At 37.2% G+C, this 12,657-nt stretch overlaps 1 protein-coding gene across 5 annotated transcripts in view; it reads right to left on the minus strand.

Annotated features, from left to right (window-relative positions):
* The window catches only part of PIK3CA (phosphatidylinositol-4,5-bisphosphate 3-kinase catalytic subunit alpha), a 78,866-nt gene that overhangs the window by 49,327 nt on the left and 16,882 nt on the right, over positions 1-12,657 (minus strand). For all 5 annotated transcript variants that reach the window (XM_077827042.1, XM_077827041.1, XM_077827044.1 and 2 more), the window contains one exon: positions 3,242-3,658. In XM_077827042.1, the coding sequence (XP_077683168.1) occupies positions 3,242-3,593 (352 nt within the window). In that variant the 5' untranslated portion in view covers positions 3,594-3,658. The remainder of the gene's footprint in view (positions 1-3,241; positions 3,659-12,657) is intronic.

Here is a 12,657-nt window from a genome sequence, read left to right on the forward strand (position 1 = left end):
GTGTGTTATTAACTTCTTACACCCACTGGCTTCTCTTTACTTTTCCTCTTCTCTCTCTGTCCTTTTTAATAATTAATCATTTTCTGTGGTATTTGCACTCTGTTTTTCCTTTTCTCTCTTTCCTTCAGCTACCATTGATCTCTCTCTTTCCTTTATTAGGGATTGTTTTTGATGTTCATTCTACCTTTCCCACTTCTTCCCCCTGCTCCTCCCCCATCTCATTCTCTCTGTGAAGTCTTCTTTTCTAAGCATGCATTTAAAAAAAAAAATCAAGACTATTTAAAATTATTTAATTTTTTTTTTAACTATTCATTCAAATCAGATTGAGGCTTTGTAAAACCAATTAGCACTCTGTGTTAACACATTACATTAAAACTTATAATGAACTAGCCTATTTGAATTTTCCAAAACAGCTATATATGGGCAAAAGAAAAAAAATATCAAAAATGAAGGCTCTGATCTTGTAAACACATAAGCAGGTACATAACTCTGCTCACAGGAATACTGCCACTAACTTCAATGGGATTACTCATTTGCTACAAGCTAAGCGTTTGCAGCACTGGGGGCTAAAATTGTATTTTATTAAAAACTTCTCTCAGTAGCACAAATTCTTTGTCATTTCAAAACAAAACTGCTTCAGTGTTAAAGAAAATTATTTCAATACATTAAACAAAGTTATTGCAAACTTTATTTAAAAAACAAAAACACAAAAAATCACTCAAACCAAAGTTTTCAGAAGCAGGAACCGAAAAGTTAGGCTCCCAAGCCACACAGTATGGATGTTAATGAAATCCTGGACTTGTCTTTTTCATTTTAAGTGTGAAACTTCTTAGCAGAATAAAACCTCTAATAATCTGAAATTCTACTAACGAGCAGGAAACTAATTAAACAAACAAGTAGAAAATAGCCACTTTAGCCATGGAAGAATATAAAATAGGGAGAGAAAGAATTAGCAACATATAAATAAAAAAAATCTGATTTGAATTATAAATATTACTTGATATTTTAAAATCATTTTTTATCCACTCTGTCTTGTTTCCTCCACTTTCCTTTCCTTCCACTCTCTCATTCACACCCACAAACTCACCCTACCTACTTATACCCACCCCTTCATACACTTTTCAAGCCCTAACGGCCAGCAAAGTAAACAAACAGCACCAAAGATATGGAGCCACAGAGACAATGCTTTGTTAAGAACCGAAGGCCCTTCCACCCTCTTTGAACAATTTGTTAGGAAAGAGTGGAGTAAACTCGGACCGGATCACAACTACTTGCACATTAGTATTTTTCCCCAGTGGCTGCATCAGAATTTAAGTGCTCCAGAATTTAAGATTTTTTAAATCTCTAATCAGTCTCTAATCTTTAAGAATTCAAAAGTAGTTACAATGAGTTTAATTTTATACTTCTATCACATGTGGGCAGAGCCTGGGAAAATTACCATTTATTTTCCCCTCCAGACTCGTTTTAGGATGAAGAGGAAGGTTCTGGATTCCTAACAGGGTGCTGTCCACAGACTCTACACCCAGGGCCTCCATCTTTTGTAACCATCAGCTATCAACCGCCTAAAACGTGTATTCCCCAAACACACTGGATGGAGGCACTCTCTCTTTGCACTGCACCCTGATTCTCCTAACTGCTGTAATAATAGCAGTTGTCTGCACTGATCAATCCTTTCCCAGCCTCCATTTGGGGTCCTCCTCTCTAGTGTATACCTCCAGTGCCTAGCTCTGTGCTGCCACCTAGAAAAGGTCATAAGCAACAAAGTGAAATTGACCAGATTCTTGGTCAACTTCACTGTTGCTTACAGGATTCCCTATTACTCTGCTGCAGATTGGGAAGGCTTTAAGTAGCCTGCAGGCTTGTTTACACACAAAAGCTGTACCGTTTTACCTATTCCAAAATACAATGTACAATCCCTAACATCCATTAGCTCTTCAATCATTACTGTTTCATTGAAGATCTCAAATTGTTTCTGGCTGTAAGGTAATAAATTAAACACAAGGCGTATCCAGTTACAGTATGCTCTTCCTTGGCATTCAGCACAAGGATGTCATTGCTCACGCTTAGGACTATATGGCAAAATTACCATGGAAAGCAACTGAAAGGAACCAGGGTTGAATTTTCCAAAGCAACTAAATCTGTGTCTACACACAAAAGCTGTACAGCTTTCACTATATTGAGAGAGAGAAAAAACTGTACAATCCCACAAGTGCGTCACAGTTACATTGGTATGGCTTATACCCATACAGGAAGGTGAAGAAACCATACTTGTACAAAGTACATTTATAATTGTGTCCATACTAGGGATCGTATTGATATAACTATTTCACTTTAAAAAAATAAACATCCCTAACAAAAATAGTTATACCAGTACAAAAACTGCATATAAACCAGATGCAATATCTTTCCTTTTGCCTATCTGTTTACAGACCTAGAAAGATACTGACTTATACTTTGTTCATGGCTGGAAATTTATCTTCTAGCATAAATGGCTACATACTTTTCCTTTTAAACAAAAGTTTTGAGACTGCAAAAGTTGATGACTCAACTTCACATTCAGCATAGTTAAGTGGATTTTTCAAGCCCCTTCTCCACCCCACAGTAGGAAATATCAGTTTTATATTTTGACATGGCTACACCAAAAACTCCCTACCTCCCTACATTCTACTCCCTGAAACAATCAAGACAAACAACAATAGGAATGACTTCAGGATTCAGAACCAATTTGTACAATATTTTACGCATTTTAAGAGGACAGAATTCCTACGGTTTTAAAATTAGTAATAAATAATATTCCACAACCATTTCTGGGAGACTGGAAAAAGGCAAAACAAAACAAAACCCCAAAAAACCCCACCAACACTTTCAAAATATTTAAAAAACAACCACTTTCCACTGACATTTTGCTTAAAAAAAAAAAAAACTCTCCCCCTCCACTGCTAGTGAAAACCTACTCACGCTCCAAAATTAGAATTGCAGCAGTTAAAATCCCAACTTTTTATTTGCACAACACAATAAAAGAGTGCTGGTTTTACTGTGATCATGGTCTTCACTATATAGCTCATAAGACCACCCTTAAAACTCTGCCAGACTGCTGCAGTTTTTGCAAGGTGGCAGCAAATTACAATTGATAAGAATCACATTCCCATTTTAACACCTCTTTTAGTATTTTGAAGAGGACAAGATGATTAAGTTTACTAACTAGTTAAATCAGGAAGCTTTAAAACATAGAACATCTTACCAATTTCCCGATTAAGAATCTTTTCTTCTCTGTTGCCTACTGGTTCAATGACTTTTAAAAAAGGCTGAAAGAGCCGCAGGTCGCAAAGTCTCCGTGTTTCATCAAAAAATTCTTCTCTTTCTGCTTCTTGTGTAACACTTACGAAAATGTAAGAAGATTCATCTTGAAGGAGCTGATAAAGAGGGTATTTTCTTGCTTCTTTGAAGAGTTCATGCTTGATAGTCAATAGTGTGGCCTCACGGAGGCATTCTAGAGTCACTATCATTCCATTAGGTAGAAGACACTCTACAAGGATCCTTGGTGGCATCAAATGGATGCCCCATAGTTCACCAGATGATGGTCTTGGAGGCATTTTCTTAATCTTTTGGTAAACTTACAACAGAAACAGGTTTAAGCACAGATTCCTACAGGAGAGACCTAAATAAATGTAAAACATTAAAACATATTAGAATGAAAAAATATAAACCTCACAAATTAGAATTGAGAGCAGCTTTATTTAGACTCTTCTATAACCCCAACTGACACAGTATCTGAGCACTTATGACATTAAATTGGGGCAGGACATACAAATTATTGCATTTTACCAAGGAGGGTGTAGGGGAGACAACCCAAAGTCTGATGTCAAAGGAAGTTCTGGGGAAAAGCCACATTTTTAATACGAATTAAATCCCTCAAATGGTACAATTAATAGCAACACAGATGTTATTCATCCTTGTTGCGAACTTTTAAACAATATGCATTTAGTGATTTGCAAAAAAAAAAATAAAGTGGATTAATTTTTTTCCATTAAAAATGATTTACATACTTATGTTTGAAACACATTTAAATAATTCTCTTCATTCCCCACTACATTACCGCCAATAATTAACCATTAACCTATTTTTAACTTACATATGAACGTCACAGATGACTATGCTTTACAGTTTCAATTTGTATTAAAAATAGTAACTTGGAAGGTATGCAATTGTGCTAAATAATCACTTTCAGGTCTACCCACTGAATCTCTACAGTACATTGCTACTAAAACATTTCCCATATTCTCATTAGTGTCCTGCCAACCCACATATGCATCTATCCATCTCCAATCACTGACAGACAAGGCTTTGAAGTTCTTCTACCTAACAGCTAAAAGCTAGGTTTTGTCCTCTGCTAGAGAAAGACCAATATGAAAGATAGGATCTTCAATGTCCACATGCAACACTCAATTAAGTCAATTGTCCCCATCCCAAATGTTCTGAAAGTAATGAGCTGGGATGCCTGTCAGGGTGCCCTCCCTCCATTCTGCTTGATGTCAGTCTTTGGCTAATATATGTCTGATAACTCCTCCACCACAGAATTTCCCATGGTTGCCAGAAGGGAGAAGATACATTCTCTTTCTACTCAGACCTCTTCCCTTCCAACCCAAAGCCTCCTGTCTGCTATGAGGGTTGGTTAGGAAGTTTCTGCTTTCCTATATCTTTCTCAGCTTTCCAGCTGCTATAAGGAGCACATTTCCACTACTCTGCCCTCTTTTTTTATGTTGAATAGGTCAAGATCTACTTCAGCCACTGTTCAGTTTTCTCAAGGAGCAGCAGAATGAAAGTGACAATTATTTTCAGTTTCACTGCAGTCCACAAAATTCTGAATAGCAGTCAGATTGTGATCAGCCTTCTCTGCTGCAGCTTTGGAAATTCTACAAATAGCAACATAGGCAACGGAACTCTCCATTACAGTTTTAGTAAAATGCTACATTGATTTATACTTTATTCGTGATTAGAAGGTTCTTTGTCACCATAAAGGCTAGGTTTTTTGTTTGTTTTTTTAAATGAAAGCTTAGATTCTGCAGAAGTTAAAGAAATGTCTCTCTCTATTTGACCCAGAGGAAGGCAATGTAGATTTGGATATTTTAAGTTCTACGTACATACACTCACACCTATTGACTGCTCAACTAGATCATAAATAAGAGTTTAATTTGAGATTTAAATGAAAACCATCTTCTGCATATGGTGTTAATTACAAAAGAGTAGGAGTGAAACTCTGAAATTATATAATCCTTTAATGGGAGTATTTCAAAGGTCTAAAGTAGGTAAGAATCCCCATTTTACACATGGGGAAATAAGGTGCACTAGGTTAAATAACTTGCCAAAGATATCAAAACTGGTGTTTGGTGGAGAGAGAGACTCAATGACTCAGTCAGTCCTTTACTGACTATATAGCATCTATTGCTTTCTTTATTGTTTACATTAGCACCCCCATTCTACCCATTATTAAAACAAAACTAAATGAGGCAAGGAAAATAACCCACCATTGTTTGTATTACTATGTTAACAAATCCATTTATTAACACAGAATTAGTATAAATCTATTTAAACAAGCCTGATCTTGCAATTTTCTATAAATCATATGCAGAAATCAAGTTTCCTCATATTTCTAGTTTATTTTCTATATATTTTATTTTTTACATACACATCATCACTGCATTTATTATATCCAAGTCTCCCCCTCTCCCATTCTTCAATGACAAAAGCCATTTTATAGAATATATTTCAGTCTCTTATGACAAGAGATAATGATGAAGAAATTCTGATGTCCCAAAAGGATGGTGGAAAAATATATCATGAGGAAAGTGTCAAGCCAAAAAAAAAGTAGTTGTACTTATTAATATACAAGTATATTAGTATACAAGCCAATCGTTTTTGAAAGAGTTTGTCATGAAGAGATGACAGGCTGGCAATATTTTCCCCTATACTGTTTTTGTTCCGAGTCAACCAAGACAAGAACAAGACTCCAGTCTACACTACCAAAATTATGGTTGTCTAGCATACTTATAGTTAAATCATATTACAAAAAAAAAGTGTTGTGTGGTGTGGGTTTTTTTTTTTTAAATTTATATATTACCAGTATGGTCAGGAGAGAGATATAGGGGAACCATGTTACAAACCTAGATATCTACCAGTGTTAAAATTTGGGTGTCCTGTTCAGAACATGTTTTCTGTCCACATATGCAAAACAAGTGATAAACATGGCTGTGTCCAAATCATCCTAACCCCCATGTTTAAGCATGTTAATTTTTGTAGTGCAGACTGTGGCCTAGTTCTGTAACATTAGGCTGCTGAAAAGTGTAGGCATTTTTTAAAAACTATTTAATTTTAGATTACAATATCAAACAATTCAGCAAGTCTTAGCAGACCCAAAATAATTTTTCAAAATAAAATTATGTTTATGAAGTACAAATCTTAAAATAGTCAATGTGTTTGTTTTCTAAAAGAGAGTGTGGGCTGCAAGTAGGCCAATGGGCAAGTCACCATTTTAGAACAATCACACTAAAACAGCAGCTTATTTTTCTTCTGACAGAGTAGGGGCTAGAAACCGTGCGCACATTAATCCTATGTGCACATTCACTCCACTTGTGCATGTAAGGATACCATCGTGGTTTGTATTTGGAGAGTAAAAGAATTTCGGTTTACATTTTCGAAGTATAATTAGCAGATTGCGTTTTTGTCTTGTTTTGAGAAAACTGGAAGGCTGCCTGGAATAAAGGGAATCAATTCTGTTCTTAAAACAGCTCAAGGAATATTACTGTAACAAATTATTTTGGAATAGATATTACATAGACACAATTAGGGGCAGCGATGAGCACTTCCAAATCATGGTTAATCACCCCTCCAGACCACCAGAATTCTGAACCACCACAAGTAGCCAGCAAGACCAAACTCACAGGCCCCTCACTGATCAAACTACCAACTCTCTGGGCTGGTTACAGCATCTTCCTGAACCACCGTGTTATTGATTCTCCTTTCTCAACCCCACTAACCACCTGTTGCAATTATTGATAATGCACACCTATATTTTAGATTGTGCCCAAAATTATTAAAGTAGTTTGAGTATGCATGTAACATATTTAACTTTTATCTTCATTCCTCTACATATTGAGTAGTTAAAAAAAAAAAAGCTTCGTAGACCACTTTCCTATTTGGTTTGGTACATGCATTTTTCCAGTACTAAGAGCTATGCTGTCCGAAGACACACAATATTTGTCTAAATCAGTCATCTGTATCATCCTCTTTCCGGTGAACGAGAAATGACCATAAAGAAGGACCAAGATAAAGAGCGAAGCGTTCTAGCTTTTGCTGTCACACAGTAGAACCTCAGAGTTACAAACTGACTGGTCAACCACATACCTCATTTGGAACTGGAAGCACGTAATCGGGCAGCAGCAGAGACAAAAAAGCATATACAATACAGTATTGTGTTAAATGTAAACTACTAAAAAAGTAAAAAGAGAAAGTTTAAAAAAAGATTTGACAAGGTAAGGAAGCTTTCTGTGCTTGTTTCATTTAAATTAAGATGGTTAAAAGCATTTTTCTTCTGCATAGTAAAGTTTCAAAACTGTATTAAGTCACTGTTCAGTTGTAAACTTTTGAAAGAAAAATCATAGCGTTTTGTTCAGCGTTATGAAAACCTCCATTCCCGAGGCTTTCATAACTCTAAGGTTCTACTGTACAAGACTAACCCTGTTCTGGATAGATAAGGTAGTCTCATTTTCTCATGCCATTGCAATGAGGGCAGAATTGAGGTAGTTTGGCTACCTTAACTGAATTTCCATGCAATAGAACGTTTCATTATAAGCAGCGCTGGATGAAATTTTTCAGTTGAAACTTTTTTTTGTGGAGAATTTGCAGATTTGGCAACACCAAAACATTTTGTTAATTCCTGTCAATTTTGCTGAATTGTTTTTATTGGGGGAGGGGTTTTTTTTTGGGGGGGGGGGAAGGGGGGAGACCTAACCTCCCACCCGCCTAAACATTTCATTTAGATATTTGATTTTTTTTATTCTGAACAACCTTTCATTTAGAAATATACTTCAGTCTTCTTATAAACAGTAAACATTAAAAAATGCTCAACATCTAAAATGAAACATTTCATCAGACTAGAAAATTTTTTTTTTTAACTTGTCAGAATTGTCAGCCAATAGAAAAATCAGTTATTTGCCTGGCTTTAGTCAAATTGCTGTGTACAATTATCCACGACTACTGGGCACACTTTTGTCATGAACATTCATCTGAGGCCTTTACAAAGTTTAATGTTATTTCTTCCTCAACCACTTCTTTCCTGAAAGTGAGAATTCCTGTAGCAACCCACTCGAACGGTCATCATCCAGGAGAAGTGATCATCTGATCAGAAGAAGCTATAACAACTTTCTGAAACTTGCAGGAATCTCTGCCAAAACATAAAATGCAGATAATATAACGGCTACCTGATTGCCATAGAACATTTAAACAAGCAATGGGGAAAAAGATCAATAGTGGAGCTAGACAAATGCTGTCCAACTAAACATTGTTTCATCAGAAAATACTGATTTGAAGAAAGATGTTTTGGTGAACCTATTACAGATTTGACCTAACTTTTGCCAATGGAAACATGCCAAGAGGCCAGTGTTCCAGGATCCATAGCACCATGGTACAGAACCTGCTGGGGCTCTTACTGCTAGGCTCTCCACTACGCTGCAGTGCTACCATCCTCCCTGCCACAGAGCAGGGTGCCTAAAACTCAGAGCCCAGGCTCCTGCTGGGGCTCTGGAGCAGCCACGCCACTTAAGGACTTCTAGGCAGAAGCCTGAAAGACCCAGGTGCCCTGGCTCCAGCCATAGTTTGGCTCTCAGATCTGCAGCAGGGACCCTAGAAGTCCTGAGAACTCCAGCTCAAACCAGGGCTCTCAGTTATGGAGTTGAGAATCTGAATCCTTGGACCAGTTCCCAGGGGTTTGCAGCTCTGGGGCAGCTTCACCAGAGACCACTATCTATTAATCCGTATTTTGACTGTGCCACTAAGACCAAATGATTCTAAAGAATGGATACAGCCTTAATCCCAAAGATAAACATGCTCTTTCATGAATCTGCCTGAGGGAGGAGCATGCTTGTTCTCAATGGCGTATTTCCTTTTGCAGATGCAGCAGATCCACAGATGCAACCCACCCTACATCAAGATTACTAATGAAAATTCTCTTGTCTGCATGATCTGTAGTATAAAGTTGTAGTGTTGGTAATCAAGGAATATAATTACTGTTAGCAGTTATATTAACTGGAATTTTTCCAACTCTGGATGTTATCAGAGTAGCGGATGCTTTATTGGCAGGAGCTAAACTTGCATCTAGAATCAATATATTAGTGTCTCCCCAAAAGCAGTATGAAGACCCAGTGACCAGCTTTGGGGGAGGGAGAGGGGAGAACTGCATCCTCCCGCTCAGCCTTCCTTTATCCTGAGGGTCGCTTGTCATCAGTGCAAAAAAAAAAAAAAAAAAAAAAAAGCTCCACTCCTGTGAAGTCCTGCAATGTTCACTACTATTCACTGACTAGCATACTACCTTGTAGGCACAAAAGTTCAGCTAACATCCTTCCTTTAGGATTTTCTCTCTTGCAAAAGCAAGCAAGCAGTAGGAACTAACCAGGAAAGACAAAGCAGCTCCATACATTAACTGTTGATGTATTGAACAACTAATTTAAACAAACAGTATTTTAATGTATACACCTTAATAATTATAAATCAAACTGAATAAATCTGCAACATCATTGAAAAGTAAAGTTTCCTAATCCTCTGCAATTCAATGCATAAACTGTAATCACTCATTTCACTACCATTAGCTTACCCTTACAACTGAATGAGCCATTCAATAAACATGATACATTTTATTTCCAAATATTCAAAATCAGTTAGCTTCTCTTATTGCAAGAAAAATCTCATTAAATTGCTTTGACAGACAGGATATAACAGTTTCCTGTAACAATTATTCTGTTTTATATGCATTCCACTATGACTTTTGTACAGATTTGATTAGTCTTCCCAGTTAGAAATTCACTCCACAATCCACACTAAAAACCTCCTAGATTCATAACTGACTGACTCCTCACGCCTCACATGAAACAAACTCCAAAAACGTTTACACTGTTCAGGTTTAGACCACCATATTGACTTTATTTCTCATTATCCCAATCTCAACACCAACTGAATTTTTCCAACGTAAGACTGTTATGACTTCAATCGATTCCCCAAAAGCAAAATTCTGGGAGGAACAGGAGTCACTTTCCCAGGGGAAAAACATTAATCTCTCTCTCTTCAGAATGTAAAACTTTTATCCACTGGTGCCAATATGTCAGCCTAGAAATTTCAGACTCCATGGACTAGAGAACAAATGTTTTTTTCCCTCTTAAGGCACATCACTCACTCCAAAACCCAGCACAAGGAGAGTTGGCAGGGTTGTCAGTGGGTTTGCTTTTTCTGCTGTCCAAATCTGCTGCGTAGGGACAGTAAAACTGCCTTCAGTCTAGATATTTTCAGTGATACTCCTTTGTTCTTCTGGCCTGCCTTCAGGCATTTTTCTAGAGTACAGATACAGACCAAGCATCTAATACAAAGACTTGAAATTGTCCTCTGCTATAACATTGCTGATAAAATTATTTTTTGTTGCACTGTATGTAGAGCTTCCTTGTGTCTTTGTATTTTTCTATCTTATTTCATCCATTTAACAAATTATGCAAATACAGTTTTCACACAAATTCTTGTATGGCTGCAAACAGCATAGTAAAAGGAAAGGATTAGGAGGAATATAGCCCTTTTTGAAACCTTGTATCGCTAAGGTTTTTGTTTGTTTTACAAAATGCCCCCTTGTCTACACTACAAAATGTACCCATTGCTGACAATTGCTGTAGTTGAACCAATATGTTTAAATAAGTTTCTGAAACAGCGATCTCAGCACTCGTTTAGCCGCACCCACTACCAGTGATGGGTAAATTTTGTAATTTAGACACGGCTTTAGAGAGCTCTTTCTCCAGGATGAAATCTTAAGTGAATATTATAACAATTATCACTGCACTGGCATCAGCACTGGCATCAGACCCAGTGTAAGATACTGTCCAAAATTAAATATCTGCATTTAAACCCATTTTGTGATTAGGATATGATAGAACCATGTTCTAAAATTCGTATTATAAGTTCTAACACAGCATTTTTGTAAAGCTTTTTCTTCAGAGGGGCCTGGCCACAAAAATAGCCCTGTAGCAGGGCTTAACTGTTTTTGCCACTGTGTAGTCTTGTTTTGTTTTTATTTAAACACTGCTCAGAGCAGGACTAAACACAAACCCCCAAGCCTTCCAATATTGATACCAGTGGTAGAGCTGCAACAATGGACAATTACAAGTTCCTTTTTTGCCAATCCATATGCAGCCTGGCTGTCAAAGCACAATACAAGTCAGATAAGCTGAAGACATGCTTAAATAGAGTCAACACTGTTCCTCAATTCTGCTTGAAGTCCAGTGTACCAAGAGCCTGAAACTGTGAAAAAAGGTAAAACACAGACAGTAAGGTATGGAAGTCTGTGGCTCTAGGGCAGTGTGGCCTGCTCAAGTGTTTTGGGGTGGTGGTGGTTGTTGTTTTAAAGGCGCTTAAATTTTTGTCACTATGCACTCAGTGTTTCAAGGACAGAAGGAGGATCCTGGGAAAGAGAGGCACTTGGAATTTTAAATGACCTCCACCACCACCTCTGTAACCATGCTTTTCCTTAAAGGACCCTAAGGAGTAAGAACATGGAGAAGGTGGGAATGCCTGTTCTTTTTAACTTGGACATTTTCTTCTAGTTTACAATTTTGATCTCCTTTCCACCATGCTGTGTGCATGCATAATACAAGGGGGGAGAATTCCACAGTGATGTAGTGTTTTTCAACTAGTAGCCTCTTCAGAGGAGATAAAAAAACCCCAACATATTCTGTTTTTAATCAGTGACACACTGTTAAACACTAAAATTGCATTTTGACGCCTCGGAAGGCCAGTGTGCCTTCCTTCCTTGAACTTCCATACATCTGCTAAATCCTATTATTCCAGTCAGGAATTCTGGCCTCTATATGGAAAAAGTTTCCCACTCACAGTTCAAGAGCCCTGCTCCATAGTGGCTCTACATTGGCTGAAGGTGTTCTGCTACATCTACAAGCATGTTGTGAAGTGGGGTGAGCAAACACTGGAGTTTTTTCAAGCTGTTAAGGCAAGCCTGCCGTGCTGAAGAAACGCAGGGGAAACAATAGCAACCACCTTTGCACATGTAAAAATAAAATGGTCAGGTTTCCTGCCTGCTTATGGGTCTCAGAGTTTTTACACTAAGTGAATTTTATATTGGTGACGTGAACATTTAATAAGAGAGCACAGAAGAGAACTCAGTGATAAAGCAGAGAGCTTTAATTTCATTTTTGTATACAGAAAAAAAGGAATCTTCTGCCCTTTTTGAAAGAGTAAGGCAGTGTGATGGGAATGAGGGTTTATTTTTGAGTTTCTTTTGTATAAAACTAATTGGATTGGTAGCCAAAAATGTAACTAAAATATAAACTCCGGCTATGATTAAGTTGTTTGCTTATATTTTTCCTTCTAAATTTCTTTCCAATTCTCTACTCTTCC

This window comes from Eretmochelys imbricata, chromosome 9 (genome assembly GCF_965152235.1).
Source record: "Eretmochelys imbricata isolate rEreImb1 chromosome 9, rEreImb1.hap1, whole genome shotgun sequence".
Classification (NCBI taxonomy): domain Eukaryota; kingdom Metazoa; phylum Chordata; order Testudines; family Cheloniidae; genus Eretmochelys; species Eretmochelys imbricata.